The sequence below is a fragment of the Diospyros lotus genome, chromosome 15 (genome assembly GCF_014633365.1).
Source record: "Diospyros lotus cultivar Yz01 chromosome 15, ASM1463336v1, whole genome shotgun sequence".
Lineage (NCBI taxonomy): Eukaryota > Viridiplantae > Streptophyta > Magnoliopsida > Ericales > Ebenaceae > Diospyros > Diospyros lotus.
In genome coordinates, this window is record NC_068352.1 from 2,074,318 (window position 1) to 2,093,886 (window position 19,569).

At 33.8% G+C, this 19,569-nt stretch overlaps 2 protein-coding genes across 2 annotated transcripts; both read left to right on the forward strand.

Annotated features, from left to right (window-relative positions):
• The first annotated feature begins 552 nt into the window (after window positions 1–552).
• Window positions 553–5,422, forward strand: LOC127792151 (uncharacterized). Its single transcript, XM_052322545.1, has 3 exons — window positions 553–1,162; window positions 1,754–1,882; window positions 3,367–5,422. Exons 1-3 carry the CDS (start codon window positions 725–727, stop codon window positions 4,939–4,941), a joined length of 2,142 nt encoding a protein of 713 aa, XP_052178505.1. The 5' UTR covers window positions 553–724; the 3' UTR covers window positions 4,942–5,422.
• An 8,969-nt stretch (window positions 5,423–14,391) lies between these two features.
• Window positions 14,392–16,685, forward strand: LOC127792152 (NEP1-interacting protein-like 1). Its single transcript, XM_052322546.1, has 5 exons — window positions 14,392–14,555; window positions 14,782–14,933; window positions 15,126–15,209; window positions 15,360–15,518; window positions 16,456–16,685. Exons 1-5 carry the CDS (start codon window positions 14,417–14,419, stop codon window positions 16,576–16,578), a joined length of 657 nt encoding a protein of 218 aa, XP_052178506.1. The 5' UTR covers window positions 14,392–14,416; the 3' UTR covers window positions 16,579–16,685.
• Window positions 16,686–19,569: the final 2,884 nt, after the last annotated feature.

A 19,569-nucleotide genomic window follows, 5' to 3' on the forward strand; every position in this document is an offset into this window, starting at 1 on the left:
CGAATTCCCAATATTCATTCATCAATTTTTTCTAAGTATTTGAAAACTTTTTATGCGAATATTAATATTTATGATACCAATACTCGGTTATTACTCACCTAAAAATATTCGGGTAGGATATGAACAATAATTAATACACATTATTTTCACATAATATGTATTTATTATATCATATTTTTAATATTTAAATAATTTTATTATATTGTGTTTTAAATTTTTTAATTAACTAATAAAATTAGGCTAAACACCAATTTATTAGTCGATTAAACAATTTCAATATTCAAACAACTCTATTAATTAATTAAACAATTTAAAATATCATACATTTATAATCAATTAATAAAACTATTTAAAGGTTAAATATAAGATGTAAAAAATAATATAAATTTAATACTATTTAAGGTTAAGATAAGCCGAGCCAAACAGTCTCTTAGCATCATGGAATAGGATTGCATTACTATTACAACATGGAGATACGTTGACCGTACAAATACACTGATAATATACACAGTCTCTGTGTACTCATCTCTCTCTCTCTCTCTCTCGGAATCTCTGAAACTGTTTGCTCTCTCTCTCTCTCCCCCCCTTTGATTTCCGCACACGGACGGAGCCGAAATAGGGATCAATGGGAACTTTGCGCCGCTAAAATCAAACTCTGTGTGTGTTTCTATCTGTTTGGGAGCCTCAGTGGAGACTTTAGAATGGCCGAAACCAGCCGGCGACGATGAAGATCACTGGGAAGACTGACATCCCGGCGATTCTCTCCTCCAGGCCGGTAAACGCCTCGCCGTATCCAGATCTCATACCGAAACCGAAGGCTCAGAGACCGCCTCGCTGGAAATCAAGGAACGCTGGCTATCCCGGGGCTGGAGTGAGAGTGAAGCGGGACGGAGCTCCGGCAGGGAGGCGGAGCAGGCCAGAGACGCCTCTCCTGCGCTGGAAGTTCGATGAAGGATCGTCTCTCAACGAGGAGGTAACGCCGCCGGAGTTCGGCCGGAAAAGCTCCCGGAAGCTCAGAGGGAAGGGGAAAGAGGCGGTGGCGGTCTCTGCGAGGAAGCTCGCTGCTGTCCTTTGGCGGTTGAACTTACCGGAGGTCGTTCCTATCGCTGACGGCCTGCGGGAGAGGTCTAGTTTTCCGAAGAAGGACAAGTTAGGGTTTCAGGTACAGTTTCTCTCGAGATCTGGAGTTTCAGGTTTTTTTTTTCCTTGCTTTGGTTTGGAATTTGAGATTACGAACGAATCTTGGATCTTTTGGAGCAGTGCCTTGATTGTTATCGATGTGAATCTTATTTGCTAAATCTGCATTCATTCTTATAGCTGCTTTATTGCGCTGGTGTTGCATGCCAAACATGATTAGCTAGAAAAATAGCACCATCATTTTCCACTTTGGAGTTTGGTGTGAAGTCGCAATAATTAATTTCTGAGAAATGCTTTCAGATTTTGATCCTCTGTTTAGGAGTAATTATGCTCCAAGCCACCCACCCGACAATCTTCCACTGCTTTACTCTTTTCTTGGAATATCGCGTCAGTGATCCCTACTGTTTTTCATGATACCTGTGCGGTATATAATTATTGCCCTTGAGAATTGGCTTAGGTATCTGTTGTTTAAACTTGGTTTTTCTGGCTCTCATGTCCGACTTCAGAAAATGGGATTCTCCTAAATGCTTTTTCCTGGGATGCAGTATGAGCCAATTGTAACAATTTTTGGGAACTGGGATTTTTTTCTACTTATTTTCTTTCTTCTTTCGTGCAGCATGGAGGTGATCATATTGGCTTGCAATTGCTTGGCCAACACAGTAGCAGGGTTCATAATTCTGAAGCAAGGGATCTGATGCAGAGCCCTCCTTCTGTCTCAGGTCCAAGAAACGGGTATTTGTACAAGGTACACCTCATCTTTTTAATACCGTTGATATCTTTCCACCTAGTTGAATTGGGAACTGCTGGAATTGAGATTATATGATACCTCAATACTAAATTAGAGCCAACACTAATAGAGCCTTGAACATGCAGTAAGAGTGTACCAGTGTATTTACCATCATCTTGTGGCATAAATTTCTATTTTGAAGTTATTCTCCTAGGTAATTTAATATAGTTTGATAACGCTCTAATCTATGAAATTATTGAAACATTTGATCTATGAGACCAAAGGGGAAAAAATGAAAATGTTAAATAGTTCGCAGGAACATGGATATGAGAGGATCTATTGATATTGAAATTGGTCGCTGCAATCACAGGAGTCAGTGGTTTTCTTCTCCAGTCTCTTGACTGGAGGAATGCATTCTGTGCTGTCTAATGTCTAGTACAAGGGAACTTTTCTTATCTAGTCACATTAGGAGAAGCAATAACATTTCCTACAGGGCCATGTACTTATTGGATGCCATGTCTGACTCAAGCATTCCTGAGACAATTTTAAGTTCAGCATGCATCGAACACCTTTTCAAGTGCCCCTTCGTTCTTTTCATGAAATATTTTGTTGGATAACATGTCAATCTTAGGATGACACTTGTTTATGGTTTAATGAACTATAAATGCATCATAAAGTTGATAACTTGCATATTATTTCCTTCTCTTCTAGACATTTTAGATTTAAGAATATGTAAATAGAGACTTGCATCCATAGGAGTCAGTTGTTTTCTTCTCTATCTTTTTCTTTTTCATTTTTTCAATAGAAAAATTGGATTAGTCTCTTTTTTCTCTTTCTTTTTTCTTTTCTTTTTTTTTTTTTCCTTTGTAAGTCACTCTAGGCTTTTTGTTGGATCGTGCATCCTGAGTTGTCAAAATGTCCATGAAAACATTTAAAAGGTCCCATGAATTCGTTTTACACCTTGTTGATACCAACATTGCTCAGTCACTTCTGAGCATGTGCCACACACTTGGTCAAGTGTGCCCTATTTTATTTTATTTTTTAATTTATTAGATTTGGATACTTAAAGGCAACTTGATAACTTTGACTCTAGCAATATAATAAGAAAATATCGCTTTAGATATTAATTCCTTCTCTTTTAGACATTTAAATTTGAGAATACATTATATTATAGAAATTCCCAATACAAATTGAGCTCTCTAGGATAGATATTAACAGTTGTTTGATACACTTCTTGTAATTCCTCAGGTACAGAAAATAATTTTTGTATTATTTTAATACGATATTAATGATTTTGTAATTTAAACTTTGAACAAATTGTAATTGTTTTCATACATGCACAAAAACATTTAATAATTTTGTGTGCAATGCATTATGTCTTGATTTTTTTTTTTTTTTTGAAAATTACCTTATGGTCTCATTCTTTCATCCGTGCTTCTTAGGTTGCATGTTATGTGGCTTTCTGTGTGTATCTGTAAACTAACCATGCTCGTATTTTCCAGTTGGAACCTTCAGTTCAGTTTTCCAACTCTGCAATGGAGGGGGCGACCAAATGGGATCCCATCAGCTGGAAAAGGTATGATGAGGTACAACATACTTTTGGCCATTTGAAGCATATCGATCGACAAGTAACTACTATCTCAGCTATATCTGCAATGGAAGTCGAACTTGAACAAGCGCAAGCCCGTATTCATGAGCTTGAGACTGAGAAACGGTCTTCAAAGAAGAAACTTGAGCACTTCTTGAAGAAACTCAGTGAGGAAAGGGCTACTTGGCGGAGCAGAGAACATGAGAAAATCCGGGCAATTATTGATGATGTTAAAGCTGATTTGACTCGGGAGAGGAAAAATCGCCAGCGGTTGGAAATTGTTAATTCAAAGTTGGTAAATGAGCTGGCTGATGCCAAATTGTCAGCAAAGCGCTACATGCAGGACTATGAAAAAGAGCGGAAGGCCAGAGAATTAATAGAGGAAGTGTGTGATGAGCTTGCTAAGGAAATTGGAGAAGATAAGGCTGAAGTTGAAGCATTCAAGAGGGAATCTATGAAACTCCGCGAGGAAGTAGAAGAGGAGAGGAAAATGTTGCAGATGGCCGAGGTCTGGCGTGAAGAACGGGTTCAGATGAAGTTAATTGATGCAAAGGTAACGCTTGAGGAGAAGTATGCTCAGATGAACAAGCTAGTAGCAGATCTTGAGGCTTATCTGAGTTCAAGAAGCGCAACCCCAGATGTTGAGGAGATGAGAAAAGCGGGGATCCTTTGCCAGGCTGCTGCCTCTCTGAACATTCAAGACTTCAAGGAGTTCAAATACCAACCATCGAATTCAGATGATATTTTCTCTGTTTTTGAAGATGTTAATTTTGGTGAAGCCAATGAGAGGGAAATTGAACCATGTGAAGGATACAGTCCTGCTAGCCATGCCTCTAAGGTTCATACAGTTAGTCCTGAAGTTAATATGTTCAATAAAGATAGCGTGCAGAGACATGCTAATGCATATGTTGATCAGAGTGGTGATATAGAAGAGGATGGGAGTGGGTGGGAGACCGTGAGCCATGCTGAGGATCAGGGTTCGAGTTATTCGCCAGAGGGGAGCAACCCATCTGTCAACAACAGGATTGGTCGGGATAGCAATGTGTCGGGAAGTGGGACAGAATGGGAAGAAAATGCATACGAGGAGACACCAATTACCGAAATCAGTGAAGTTTGTGCAGCGCCAAAGACGCATTTGAAGAAAGTTTCATCCATATCTCGGCTTTGGAGGTCATGCCCAAGCAACGGTGAAAATTTCAAGATAATATCAGTGGAAGCATTGAAAGGAAGGCAATCAAATGGAAGGCTCTCTAATGCGGCCATCCTTTCTCCAGACCGGGCCTCAGGTAACGACAGGCTTAGCCCACCCGACCTGTCAGGGCAATGGAGCTCGCCTGACTCGGGAAACCCACACATAACTCGGGGGATGAAAGGGTGTATCGAATGGCCACGTGGCATGCAGAAGAGCAGTTTGAAAGCGAAGCTTATGGAGGCGAGGATGGAGAGTCAAAGGATCCAGCTGCGCCAAGTTCTCAAACAGAAGATTTAGGTGCAGCAGCAAGTTTTTTCGCTTGTTTGTTCGGGGTCTCATGAATCCTCCAAGCTGATGAGACGAAACCGTGCGTGCTGTTTCTTCTCTAGGAATGCAATTAGGATTCCAGCTGCTACTGATTGGGATTGCCTGAAGCCTTGACATGCATGGAGAAGGAGGAGGATAAGTAGAAGGAGAACCTGTGAATAGATGGCATGGTTTGCCTTGCCTTGCAGTATTCTACAGTTTCAAAGCTTTCAAGCATATTGCCCTGGTAAGAGTTGGAACTCGTTGCTTCTATTAGGAAAACTGGGCTGTTGTTGTATCATGCCATGGGGGGGCTGAATTGCACTTTTGCTTGTTTAGGGTGTAGGACTCATAAAGCAACTTTATGCTATTTTGTACTTCTCTATATTTGCCAAACTTGACATCATTAAAATGCTCCTCCTATGCTACAGGTCAGTCTTGATATAAATTATATTATATTTGTCTTCTGCAATTTTTTTTGTGTGGATATAGATAGCAAGCAATGAGACAAATATCATTTATATTCTAGGTTGCACAGAAACAAGAAATAGATACGATATGGAAATGGGAAACAACATTTAAAAAAAATAAAAAATGGAAACTCAGAAAAAATGTGTAAATAAAAAAATATAGATTTTTTTTGTAAATATAAATTTTATAAAAAATAATTATTTAATTAAATATAAATATAAATTTAATCATTTATTTAAGCAAACTTAAACATAAGTCATTTACGTTTCTAACGCGGTTACTAGAACAAATGAGACAATTATTTTTATCTCTAACACTGCATCATAACATAAACGTATTTTTAAATCAGAAATGTGTTTTTAACATTACAAAATAGTTTTAAAATTATGAAAATAATTTAGAAACGATATTTTTGGTGTTTCTTGGCTTTTAGGGATAGGGAATGTTTCAACTGTGAAGCACGGAAACGGCTTGGAGGCGTCGTTTCGGAGCCTGGTCCTAACCCACATTTGCACACAAAGACTAGCATTTTCACAATTGGGGAGTAGATGAATCCATCTGAATCAGTGTGATTATTACATTGTTTTAGTTTTAAGATTTTATTTTTTTAACTTGGTTTGATATCTCTTTTATTAGGTTAATTTGCGGACAAAATTTGGGTTTTTTTAACCAATAGCAACTCTCTTTTGGGCATGACCAGGAAGGCACTTTTTTATTTTATTTTATTAGAAAATAAATATATATAAAAGGATCAAAATTGCACAGGATACACTGGGCATATTCATATTCAGGAGGAACAAAAGGGCCACTAATGCCCCAAAATAATAAACTCGTATTGGAATAAAACATGGAAATACAAAGAAAAAATAACTCTGTATACATGTATTTTAATCCGACAAATAACACAATCCACATGAGCCATTGAACTCTTAAAAATCTTCCTATTCCGCATGTTCCAAATCTGATAAATAGAGCAGGCGAGAGCGATCCTCTTCATTTTATTGCGCCAAGATGTCTCTCGGCTTTCTTTCTTAATCCATTTAAGGCACTAACAATAGTGGACATGCCCTAGTGATATCCAGCCAGGCTCTGATGTGGCCCCAAACAATAGCACTGAAAGTGCACTCAAAGAACAAATGTTGTACCGATTCCTCTCTAACCCCACAAAGAGAGCATGTGCTGCCAATGTCCCAAAAAATTGGAGTCTTTCTTATGTCAAGACAGGAAAGCACTCTCTCATTAGAAAAAGTTTATTACCTTAGTTCCACCGCAGTGTGTATATAGGTCTGCCTTTACCTCTACTTTCATTTTGTTGTGATGAATTTGAATCATTCTATAAGTAAGATGAATTAAAAGTTCGAACCATAACCATGATTGTGACGGCACCTTCTCAATAAGGAATGTTGACTTTGAACCATAGCTATTAAGGGTGTTCAAAAAAATTGGTGCACCGCAGAAATTGGCCAAATCGAACCGATCGATTTTTTTTTTGGCGGTCGAAAACTATTTGGATTCTGTCCAAACCGCGCGGTTTGGACAGTTGACGGTTCAGTTTTAAACCGAACCGCCCAAAAAAATAATAAAAAAATTATTATTATAAAAATCTAATAATTGGCAGCCTAATCCTATTTATTTTTTACACTATTTTATTTTTATTTTTTGCTCTTATTTATTTATATTTAATTGTCTTTATTTACCAATATTTGTGTCTTTATTTACCATTTTTAAATATCTTTTTTAGTGATTTTAAGTAGCATTTCAAATCGCGGTAAACCGCATCAAACCAGACCGCAAATGCGGTCTGGTTTGGTGCAGTTTGGCCGAACCCAAACTAGACCGCGGTTTGGTTTAGTTGAAAAACCGCACTAACAGTTTGGCGTGTTAAAAATGATTCAGACCGGTTAAACTGCCCCGCAAACACCCCTAATAGCTACTGTTGAGAAAATGAGTCTATTGCCTTAGTTCCACAGCAGTGTATAGAGTTAGGTTTTATATTTATTTTCATTTTATTTTCATGAATTTGAATTATTTTACAAGTAAGATGAATTAAAAGTTCGAACTCTCCACCCAAAAAGCACAAATTTACTTTGGAATTAGTTTTCTTTTTTTTTTTCAGTCCAATTTTAAGTCTGGCATTAACTGACTTATTTATTTATTTTTAAGTTTTCCACTTTAATGGAGCAAATATGGGTAGTGTGATTAATACAAGATAATTTAGTGCACTTAGATTAAGGATGAAAATTATATATATTCCGTATAAAAATTCATTAATATATACTGAAAATGGATGGAAAATTAGCTTTTTTCAGTTGGAAAGATGATAGTAATATAATATAGAATGAAAAAAATTTAATTTTTTGGTTAATAACAGCAAGTTTAATAATTTAAAAAAAATTTAAATATGTCCTTAATTGAACCACACTTTGTCTTTCCATTAAGAAGATATCATCAGGGTATGCAAAAGTTTAGTTTAACTCAAATAATCGAAATTGTTCGATTGAAAATGTTGGTTCAATCCGGTTTCAGCTAAAAGGGTCAATTCAGTTTGGTTATCAAATTTGACAATTTTGATTATTTTGATTCGATTCAATTTTCGTATTGAAAAAAATTCAATCCGGTTTCAGCTAAGGGTCAATTCAGTTTGGTTATCAAATTTGACAATTTTGATTATTTTGATTCGATTCAATTTTCGTATTAAAAAAAATCGAAATAACTGAACCAACTAAAATTTTGATATTTTTATTTTTTTTAGTTTTTATTTTTTATTTTTTGGTTTCTTGGGCTAGTTCGATTTGTTCGGTTCAATTTTTTAAGATTTTTTCTATCTTTCGGAGGGTTCATTTTTTTGTATTTTTTTTTAATTTTTTTAATTTATTCAATCAATTCAATTTGATTTTTTACACAATGTCACTCTATTTAGTTTTAGCAATAGAATCAACCTAATGCTCACCTTAGATATCATGGTTATTGAATATCCTTTTTTATTTTTAAGGAAAAAATTATTTTTCATTTCATGTCACTCATTCTCATTCTATTTCATTACTAAATCACTCCCAAACAAAGCCTTATAATAACAATTTGACGCCGTACACCTTAAAAACCTTCTTTGCTGGATAACATTCTTAACAGGACTACTGATTCCACCGGCCATGAATCATGTCACATGAAACTTTTCGAGCAATATCATAACTCAATAACCTTATAATGGATGATGTTTTTAGTTTACACCTATGATGCTCAAAAACGTTGGGGGTGTCAATGGTTCAGATTGGTTCGGTTCTATAAGAATTCAGTAAGCAAACCATCTTTAACTGTTCTGAAAAAATAAAAATCGTAACCGAACCATTATATATATAAAACCAAACCATGATCAATCCATCATATCGGACCGATTTCGGTTTGGTTTCGGTTCTATCCAATTAACATTTAGCTTCTAAATATTTTTGCAAAATATGAAATTACAAACAAATTTATTAATTAAAAAAAACCCATAATTTCATTAATACTTCAAGTCTTGAAGTAAAAGTAGAACAAAATAATTTATAGACTAACTTATCAAATGAGATTACATAGATCATTTAGTATAGCAATAGCGCATAAAAGTCTAGAAATAAAAGAGTTTATGAATGTCGCTAGTTTCCTAGAAAGTGATACTATTTATGTGTATGTGTATATATATATACGCAAAAAATTATAATATATATAAGTATATTATCAATTTTAGTTCGGTTCGAACCACGTTTTAAAAAAAAAAAATCAATAACCAAACCAAATATATCGATTCTTATTTTTTTAGAATCAGAACCTAACCATAGAACCAACAAGTTTGGCACAAATAATAATATTATTCTTTCTCTTATGATCAAGATTTTTGTCTGAGTAATAATATTATTCGAACAAAGAAACATTATCCATTATGATCAAGGTTTTTTTTTTTTTAACTTGAAAAAAAAACAAGATCAAAGATTAAAGGACTCCCGTTTGAGCATGACTCTACCTCAAGTTAACCGTTCTCTCCGTCTTCTCATGTCTCATTGAATCCTTTCTATGAGAGGGGAGAAAAAGAATAGCAAGTCTAGTTTATCATGCTTCAATATTAGCTGAATTACATTCATCTTCAGTCCCATTCGTTCTCCCTCCGGACATCTCATTCTAGATGTGATGGCTTATCTGTAACATCTCGCATCGAGCGATAAGAAGGATTGGAACAATTTACCCTGATAGATTTATGCGAACTTCCCAGAGAGTCACTCATCCTTGAGCTTCCCCAACTCAAACACACTTAACTTGGGAGTTCCTTACCTACATTCAGCTTAAAAAGTATCCAGATAGTATTGTTTTCTTCCTTATTTATTCTCGATATATATTATCTCTATCTGGACCCTTGAGGTATTACATTATCAATGAATGTATCTACCCTTCTAGGTTAAGATTTGTGATTGAAGTCATAGGACATATAATCGTGAGACATATATGAAAAATCAAGTCATCCCGTCATTAGCTAATAGTATAATTCGCTTGTTCATCCCTTAAATCCAATAATGACAAAATACCAAACAAATTCTAACAAAAACAACATTAAAAACCAAAAGAACCCAAACACAAAACCCCTCATCAAACATGTACATATATATCCAACCCTTAGACCACTACCTCAATGGTGGATCATAAACTTTTCAAGTAAATGCTATTGGTTTAAAATTGATCTTCCAAATGTAACAATCAAGTCCCAACACAAACGACATCGTCGAAAAAAGAAGAAACAGGCTGAGTCAGCAAGATAGTTTGTCAGCGTCGTATTTTTGTGTGTTTAGTTGTTTCTTTACTTTGTGTTAACTTTTTTGTTACCTTTTGTTTTGTGTGTTCACTCGAAATATGTCTCAATTTATTCTGTGCTAATTCTTCATTTTTTGTGTAATAATTTAATATTTTTTTAATTTTTTTTTTCTAAATGCCCACCCTGAATTTTTAAAAAATTCTGAATTTTGGATATATTGGTCAATGAGGATAAAGGTGTTCAGTGATTGTCTTTGATTGTCGAAAATCACAAGTCACTTTGGTCGGTAGCAATTGCCAATATGTTTACGCATATTGGGTTTGGCTAGAAGTTTAAACTTAGATCTACGAAATTTGGCCATTAGATTTTATTGGTTTTTGGGTATGTTGGTTGATGAGAATAAGGGTGTCGAGTACTTGTCTCTAATAGTCAAAAATCATTGGTCATGATAGCTGGTGGCGTCTGTCAGTGTTTTTTCAATATTAGCCTAAAATTAAAAATAAGATATATGAAAATTTGACCCATTTTTCTTGTGTATGTTAATCTCTTTTGACCATTTCTTTAACTATGTTTTAAAGGGATTAATTTTTTTCATTTTTTGTTATAAATTTATCAATTACATATTTAAAATTATGACAAAAAATATATTTTTTATGATGAATTTTGTCAAGACTCGGCTACATAATTGAATTAGAAATCAATAATTAAATGACAGTCTACCATGAGGCTTATCAAGACTTAGCTGCACAATCAAATTGAAAATTAATGATTGAACGATAATTTAGTTATGTATATTTAAAAATAGATATTTAATAAAATTAATTTGATATTATTATGAGAAGTTATTAAAATATGAAAATATGTCGATTATATAATTTATTGATATATATTTTTTAATATTATAATATTTAATTTTAGATAAAATTTAAAATTTAGAGTTTAATTTTTGTCAATCTTGCCTAAAATTTTTGACACCGTCATTCTCCAAAAATACAAAAATATATATAACAATTAATATGGTGGTTGATAAATTAAGTACAGATTGGCTACATCAAACTGCAATTAATGGGAGTAGGTCAGTCTACAAGAAGAATAAGATATATATACATATATATATTTATATAATAATAACTAACAATGCAGCCCACAGAAGAGAAGCCACAAACCACAACCTCAGCCCATGGTTTCCTTCTTCTACTTTAAATAATTTTATTAATTTATTAAATACTTCAAAACACTACACATTTATTGTGGATCAATAAATCTTGTTTAGATGTTAAGAATAAGATTTAATAACTATACTTTATTTGAAAATAAGGTGTACTTATTGCTGTTTAGGCAACGTTTAACATTACCCATTTTGTAGGGGCTATATCGTGATGTTAATTTTTGTCTTACGAATAATGTTTAAAATACAATAAATACACTTTATTTTTAGACAATTTACATTTGTTGTACTTTGTTTTGAGTATCTAAATAATTTGATTGGTCGATGATAAGTGTATCGTGTTTTGAAATATTTAACTAATCGATCAGATTACTTCGATGATGAAAATAAAATATAATAAATATATTTTACCTAAAAATAAGATATGCTTATTATTAGGGAAGAACAAAAGTTTGATTTATCCGAATTATTCGAACCGAATAGACTAAACTTGTCCGTTCACTTAGGTTTTTTTTTTGCATCAGTTTGGTTTAGTTAAAATTTTTCAAAAATTTGGTTTTCGGTTCGATTTTTTGGTTGAAAGAACTAAATTAACTGAATCAACCAAATTTTAAAACGATGTTGTTTTGATGTTTATAAAACAATATCATTTTTTTCGATTTTGTTTGTTTTCTATCGACTCAGTTCAATTTATATGATTTGGTTTTGATTTTTTTTATTATCGGTTGAGTTGATTTGTTAGGTTAATTGTTTGATTTTACTACTCAATTCTATTTAATCGGTAACAGAACTGACTCTTTACACACCTCTACTTATTATATCCTGACTGTTACCTTAAGATAGTTAACATTACCTTTATCATCCTTCCCGCTCTTGACGGTGGAAGGATGACAAGCCGCTGCATTCCTGGCCCTAGATGGTGCCTGGTGAGCTTGCCTACAAATGAGCTGCAACCTTTTTGAAATAAAATTTACAGGAAAAAAAAAAAAAACACTTTTAGTGATACTTGTGTATTAATATTAGAAAAATGTTATTGGTACACCTTTGTGTATATCTTAAACTACATAAAAGTGTACCAATAACAAAAAAGCCCTCCATGAAGCGTATAGAGGCGCGTGAGACATGTGAGGCACAGGGTATTTTGATCATAATATCCCCTTATATAACTTAAGATGTATAAAATGAGTGTACATTTAACATGATTCTTAATATTATATTAAAATACAAATGTACGACACATTAGTGCACTAAGTGCCATTATAAAAAGTCACAACTCAATGTCTATATGGTATTTTTGATAAATAATCTAGTGGCCATAATGCACAAGTTTCGATAAAATATTTCATTCATAAATGCCACAAATCAATCACACATAATAAAACAAAAAGATCTTAAGCTAACATTTGTTAAATCCTATAGCTTGGAACCATATAAACCATTTTTATATATATGATAGGATCTACTTTGCCCAATTTTGTTATTCATATAGTGACGATAGTTTTTGAGACCGATCATCACGTGTCATCTCTGCGAATGGATTTCGAGAATCGGACCTCGGACTTGGCGATGTCGGACCTCGGTGATAGGACTTGCAAGACAACGGAGTGGCGGGGCTAGGGTCCCCCGGGGTGGACTCCGACGCTCAAATTAATAGAGTAAATGCAAGTCGTAATAAATGTAAGAGCTGTAGAACTTGGTGTACCTGGTGAGAATTCTTGTCCTTCATATGTAGACCCGTTATGGGGTACCTGGGATAAACTCGTGTTGAGCGGGGGCACGACTCCCGATAATCTCGATCAAGGTGGAACGGGTCTTGCGGCCCGGCCCGAATTTCTCGGGCTCTGCTCTGGATTGTTGATTTGCCATGTGTCAGTCTCTCAAGCGATTCACGTGGCGGGTAAGACCGTTGGCGCGTAAGGGTATTTTCGTAATTTTAGGTGGTGCCACATCACTTGCCCCCATTATTGGCGCGTAGGGGTATTTTGGTAATTTTAGGTGATGCCACATCATATACATTTGTTAAAGACCATTTCGGTGGTGCATGATCTTTTCACTTTACAAAGATTAAGCTCATAAGGCGAGTTTATACGTATCCCGTGAAAAGAGGTATGCTTCCCAATCATGCTCTCAACATATATACCCTACTATCATTTATTCTTTTTTACTTTTTTTTTATTCATCTTGAGTGTCCAAGTTTTGCTCGATTAATCTTCAAGAATGAGTGATTTTTCTCTTTGATATACCTCCCAAGCATATTTGGATGTTGACGCAATCTATATATACTTAAAACTGAACATTCGGTACAGTTCATATAAGATTTACCTTCCAACCTTACTATTATCTTCTAGCAAAATATTGCCTTTCAATAATAATTTTATCTTTTAAATTACTGTACTAATTCAAATTCCGATACTCTGTGAATTTCAAATGCTTTATCACTACACAATGTCCCGAAAACTTATCCTTTTCTATTTATACTAAGTTAAACATTGACTGTGAAGAAACTTTCTCAACCAACCATAGAGCAATTTAACCAAGGTGACTGATTAGTCACTAAATCGATCGAATAAATCCTCAAACTTAACAAACCAAAAAAATAAAAAGAAAAAAAGAAAAAATTAAAAAAACTGACATCATTTTTTATATTTTAATCAGTTCAATTATTTTAATTTTTTTAATACGAAGACTAAAACGAACCAAAATAATGAAAACACTTAAACTTAAAAATCAAAGTGAATCAACCTACAACTTAAATCGATAATTTTGCCTGATTTAATTTAATTAAAATATTCATCACCCTAACTATTCACAAACTTGAACTCATAATACATAGATACATGAATGTATATATATATATATATAATATGCTTTAAAATCATAAGAGGAGCTGCCACAGGCCCACAGCCACTTGACCTTTCGAGCCAATGCATGCAATGGGCAGCTACAACCCATCTTAAATGTAACAGTCTCTCTCACTCTTTATAACTGATTTATTTCTTACTGCTCCGCGCATTCCCCTCTGCCTCTTCCAACGCTAGCTGCTGCTTCCAATGACGACGCAATGGCTTTCCAACATGGCCCTCTCCTGCAAAGCCGCCGTCGCCGAGGCCACTGCCCCCGGAAGACGTCTTCTCTTCGCAGTCTTCAACAAAGCACTTCTCGCTCTTCTCACCTTCGCTCTCGCCTTCGGTACGCTCCTTCCATTTCTCTGCATTTCTTTCGCTTTCTTTTCCCCCCCGGAATACCCCCCCCCCCCGACTGTTTGTGGGTTTGACTCGCTGGGCTCTGTAGTTCTTTCCGCTCGCCGCCGTCAGATTTGATGGTGCAGTTGTTTCTCCGCGAGTCTGAATTCAATTTATTCTGTTTATTGTTCTGGCCACTGGCTGACATTTGCGGTTGGGTTTGGGGGTTGAAGGAGGAGCGTTCGTGGGGTTGGTTTGTGGAGCCATCAAAGGGCAGACGACGGAAACTGGGTTTGTGCGCGGGGCGGAGATAGGCGCGGTGGCGGGGGCCATCACAGCTCTTCAGTTGACGGAATTGACGGTGCATGGGGAGCCATTCTCCAAGGTGATGTGCTTATCCTCTTTCATATTCATTCATGGCTTGGGACTCAATTTAATGCACCTCGATAGGAGATACTTCATTTATAAAAGAATATTGATACATCACTGCCGACTTAGTAGACGGAAACAAAAGGCCGATTAGGTAAAATACTCAATATGAGTGTTACCCTAATCGGGAACACTTTGTTACTTACAGGGGGCCCTCTTATTCAGTCTGATGAATGGGAAAGTGTTCAATGAATGGGTGAGCCCGGCAGTGCTAAAAGCCTACCAATGGCAGGTATGTATTATATATACACACATATATATATTTATGTATTAATGCATTGTGCTTTATGTTACATCAATACAAATATATAAGATATCAATATACAAATATGATTGAAAATGTTATTTATTATTAGTATTAATTAATGTTGTTGTTCTTCAGATGAGCTCAGTGGAAGCAGCAAGCTCCACTGCAAACTCATCAGATATCTTCGAGATGAATGGAAGCAGAGGGCTGTCTCCGGATTCTATCAAGAAGCTCTCAAAACACAGATTCTTCTGTCACCCAGCTCATCACATTACTTGCATTGTTTGCTTGGAGGTTGGCAAAAATTACATTTTTCATTCAATTTTTTTTTTCATTTTTCTGGGTAAAATTGCTTAATTCCCATGATTTGAGTCATTTTTACAAATATTTTTGTGATTTATTTTTAGTATTGAGTGTCTATAGAGTTTGTTTTCTTTCAAAAGAACCCCGTTCGTTAGGTCAAATATGTATTTACTATAATGTAAATGTGTTCAAAATATAAAGGGTAAATTATACGAAACTCCTTGTACTTAGAGTCATGTGCAACTTACCCCTTGTATTTTTGATTGCATAAAAAAATCCCTTACACTTTCAAAATATTGCAATCAACCACAATCTATTGTTATTTTATATAATTTGTGCAATCTATTGGTTGATTAATGCAAAATTATATATTTTTTTAATATATTGAAATTATCTATGTAGAATTATGTATTTTATATGTAAATTATTGTATAAAATTATGTAAAATAACAATAGACTGTGGCTGATTGCAATATTTTAAAAATGTAAAGGAGTTTTTTGATGTAATCGAAAATACAGAGGTATAAGTTGCACATGGTTCTAAGTGTTAGGGGGGTTTCAAATAATTTACCCAAATATAAACTTTGTAAACTTGAAATATTAATTAAAAATAACTTTTATTATCTCTTGTTATTCAATAGCATTCTCACCATACCATCTATGGGTTCAACAAGGTAAGGGTTTATAATGTGAATCAAGAAGAGAAGTCTCTAGTAAGAAATTTTACTAAGTAATAGATATTTAGATATAGACAGACATGTTGACACACCTTATGAATAGTCGATATGTAATTGATTTTTTTTTTAGCTAGCCTAAAAAACTAAAAAATCACATCAACACTCAAATGGGCCAAATCATAGAAATTGTAGGTAGAATGTTATGGAATGTGTTATTAAGAATTAATTAATGTGGGTTATTCTGCTATTAGGTCTTGAAGAATGGGGAAATGACAAGGGCATTAGAGAATTGTGGGCACCCTTTCCATGTGGATTGTATAGATGAATGGCTAAGGCAGCATGGGTCTTGCCCCATTTGCAGGACAGATGTCTGAATATTCACCACAACAAGAGCTTGCAATTAGGAAGAAACCAACCAAATCATCATCATATTAATTTGTATAATTGGCATTAATTAATTATGTAAATGCCAAGTCTCAAGTGGTTCCAATTATCATTGTTTCGAATTTATTTAACTGTTTGGTCTCGTTTGATAGCATTTAGTTGAAAAATAAAAATATTTTTCAACTTACATGAAAAATAAAAACCAACCCTCTTAGATGGAATTTTTCATGAAAAATACGTCAAAATATATTTTAATAATTGTACCATGAAATTTAATTTTATGAAAATATAATGCATCAAACAACAAAGATGAAATTTAATTTTTTGAATGTAATATTTTTCATGAAATTTTTATGCTATAAAACGGGGCCTTTATGTTTAATTATTTTCACAAGCAGTTCATATTATAGTTGACTTGAATTAAGTAGTGTTGTGGGTTAGTGGCTAGGGTGGTTGATTTGTATATTTATAATGACTGGTTGATTTAATTTTAATTTTAATTTTGTTATCAATTTTTATGAGATTGATTTTTTTTGGGTATTTCTTTTTTATAAGAAAAAAACTAAATATTGCACTCAATAATGTTGTAGTTTGTGGTTCGATTTATGGATTTGTTTGGAATTTATTTCCAAATAATGTGTGCTTTCCTAATTGAGATTTTTTTTTTTGTTATATTATTTAAGATTTATATATATTTTTTAAAATAAACTAATATTATATGTTCTGTATAAACAAACTTGAAATCAGTTCGAAATATTGTGTGTTTTTCATAATTGAGTTTTTTTGTTATATTATTTAAGATTTATATATATATATATTAAAATAAATTAATGTTATATGTTTTGTCTAAACAAACTTGAAATCAAGTTTCAATTTTAAAATTTATGAGAAATGCTCTTTTAAAACTTAATTAATATATATAAATGGTGTGGGCTCGAACTCCACAAAATTTTAAATAAACAAGTTTGGGCTTCACTTCCAAGTTTAAATCAAGCTCGGGCTAAGGCACTTCTAAACAAACAAGTTTAAACGTTTATGGGCTCATTTTGACTCATTTATAACCCTACTAATTGTATTAAGTTTTAGAAAATAATAAAGAAAACTTAGTATGAATTCTGTTATACATATTTTTTGCACTACTTCTTATGAGCTAGACTCAGTCCAATAGGTCGGCCCGATCGCCTAAAGCTCAGTAAGCTCAGCCGAGCTCGTCAGGGTAAGTTCATACATCGCTGAAATTCAAGCTCAGCTCGCGGAACTAAGCAAGCTCCCAGCAAAGCTTCCAGCGAGCTCTCAGCGATATACCCAACGAGTTTCCAACAATACTTCTAACTTGTTGGCTTGATCTTTCAGCTCGCCGGTCAAACTATTCAGCTTGCATAACAATATTGTTACTGAATAATCAGAGGTAGGGATCCACCTACTTTATTTGATACAAACCGAATCCTTGGTAATACGGAGCCCCACTCCCAATTTTATGGAGATGATAAAAACATCTTGTCTCCCATGATATCATTTCTAGACTTTTGTATTTTATGTAATTATAAACACCTCTCACTATAAATAAAGGTCAAAAACATCATTGTAAAGAGAGAAAACACTGATAATACCATACTGTTACTCTGCCGAAATAACCAAAGAACAATCGTAAAGTAGATATCGTTCTTACCAAATTACGTAAAAATCCTCCGTGTATGTTCTATTATGTTCCTTCTCCTTACATTTTGGGTTAATTTTCTCATTACAGGTCTAAAAATCACGATCAGCTAATTCTAAATGTCGACAAATTCTTAAACATGATATATTATAAAGATGAACATAAGTTTAAAATTAGAATGAACGTAATCAATTTCACCTATTAAGATTAAGATTTATAATTATTATAATTATATTTTAATTAAAAAGTACAAAAAAAACTTCATTAAAGATAGTCATGATAGGCACTACTATGAAAACTAGAATGATCTAACCTTGATAGTTGAGCCTTAAGGTAGAGAAGATCCCAAAAGGAGCTTTCAAGCACAGCATAAGCGAGCCCAAACGTGCCCCAAGACAAGCAAAGGCCCAGGCGGGGGCCCATAATTGTTCCACCAGCCCATCCAAATGATTCCATTTCAATCATTCATTCACGTGGCCTTGTCTCGGCTATTCTATTATATAACGTTTGTTAAACAAGTATGATAAGATTATATTAAAATAAAATTAAAATATTTTTTAAATTAAAATATAAAATAATTAAAATAAGATTGTGAAACATTTAAGATTTTTAATCAAATTATTTGTTAAATTTTTTAAAATGCACGTGTGACATTTTTTCTTATCTATACGGAGCAAGATAAATTTATCTGAAAAAATTCAGATAAGAAGTTACGTGATTTCTTTTCCAAAGAGTCGTCAGATAAATTTAATAAATATAATAAAAAATACTTTTATTTAGAATATTTTTCATATCTTATTTTTTTCGATCTATATCTTGATTAACAAATACTACTTTATCACAAACCACCTATATAAAGGCACAATCTAGCGAATGAAATACGACATCTATTACACACTTATTGCATCACTACTATACCATTTCCTAATATAATGATTGACTTGAGTGTTGAATGATTCATGAGAATGAGACCTAGCCTTCATTTCTTGTAGAAAAAGCTACTTCAAGACACATTTAGGGCTGAATATTGTTAGGATAGTCTTGGAGTTGAGGAATATCCAAAAGAGCGCGAGCATATTGTGGACCAGGTGATGATCGACCCTCCAACTCTTATCAAATAGTTAGAAAACGTTTCAAATATTCTAAATATTTTTTATTATTCTATAAAATTCTCAAAACCTTTCTGAAAAATCTTCCAGGAAGCGTTTCTAGGTTCTTTTGTAATTCTTAAAAATAAAAAATAGATCACCTTGAAAAAAAAAAAAAAAACTAATGAGCTAAAGTAACGATGTTTTTTCCTTATGCTTTGTACAAACATTATTTA

Bases quoted from the DNA above. Each gene is read 5' to 3' on its own strand.
- LOC127792152 (XM_052322546.1), top strand. From the start codon at position 14,417: ATGACGACGCAATGGCTTTCCAACATGGCCCTCTCCTGCAAAGCCGCC. The intron at 14,934-15,125 runs GTGATGTGCTTA...TGTTACTTACAG, and splicing joins ATGGGGAGCCATTCTCCAAG to GGGGCCCTCTTATTCAGTCT. The intron at 15,519-16,455 runs GTTGGCAAAAAT...TTCTGCTATTAG, and splicing joins CTTGCATTGTTTGCTTGGAG to GTCTTGAAGAATGGGGAAAT.
- LOC127792151 (XM_052322545.1), top strand. From the start codon at position 725: ATGAAGATCACTGGGAAGACTGACATCCCGGCGATTCTCTCCTCCAGG. The intron at 1,163-1,753 runs GTACAGTTTCTC...TCTTTCGTGCAG, and splicing joins AGGACAAGTTAGGGTTTCAG to CATGGAGGTGATCATATTGG. The intron at 1,883-3,366 runs GTACACCTCATC...CGTATTTTCCAG, and splicing joins GAAACGGGTATTTGTACAAG to TTGGAACCTTCAGTTCAGTT.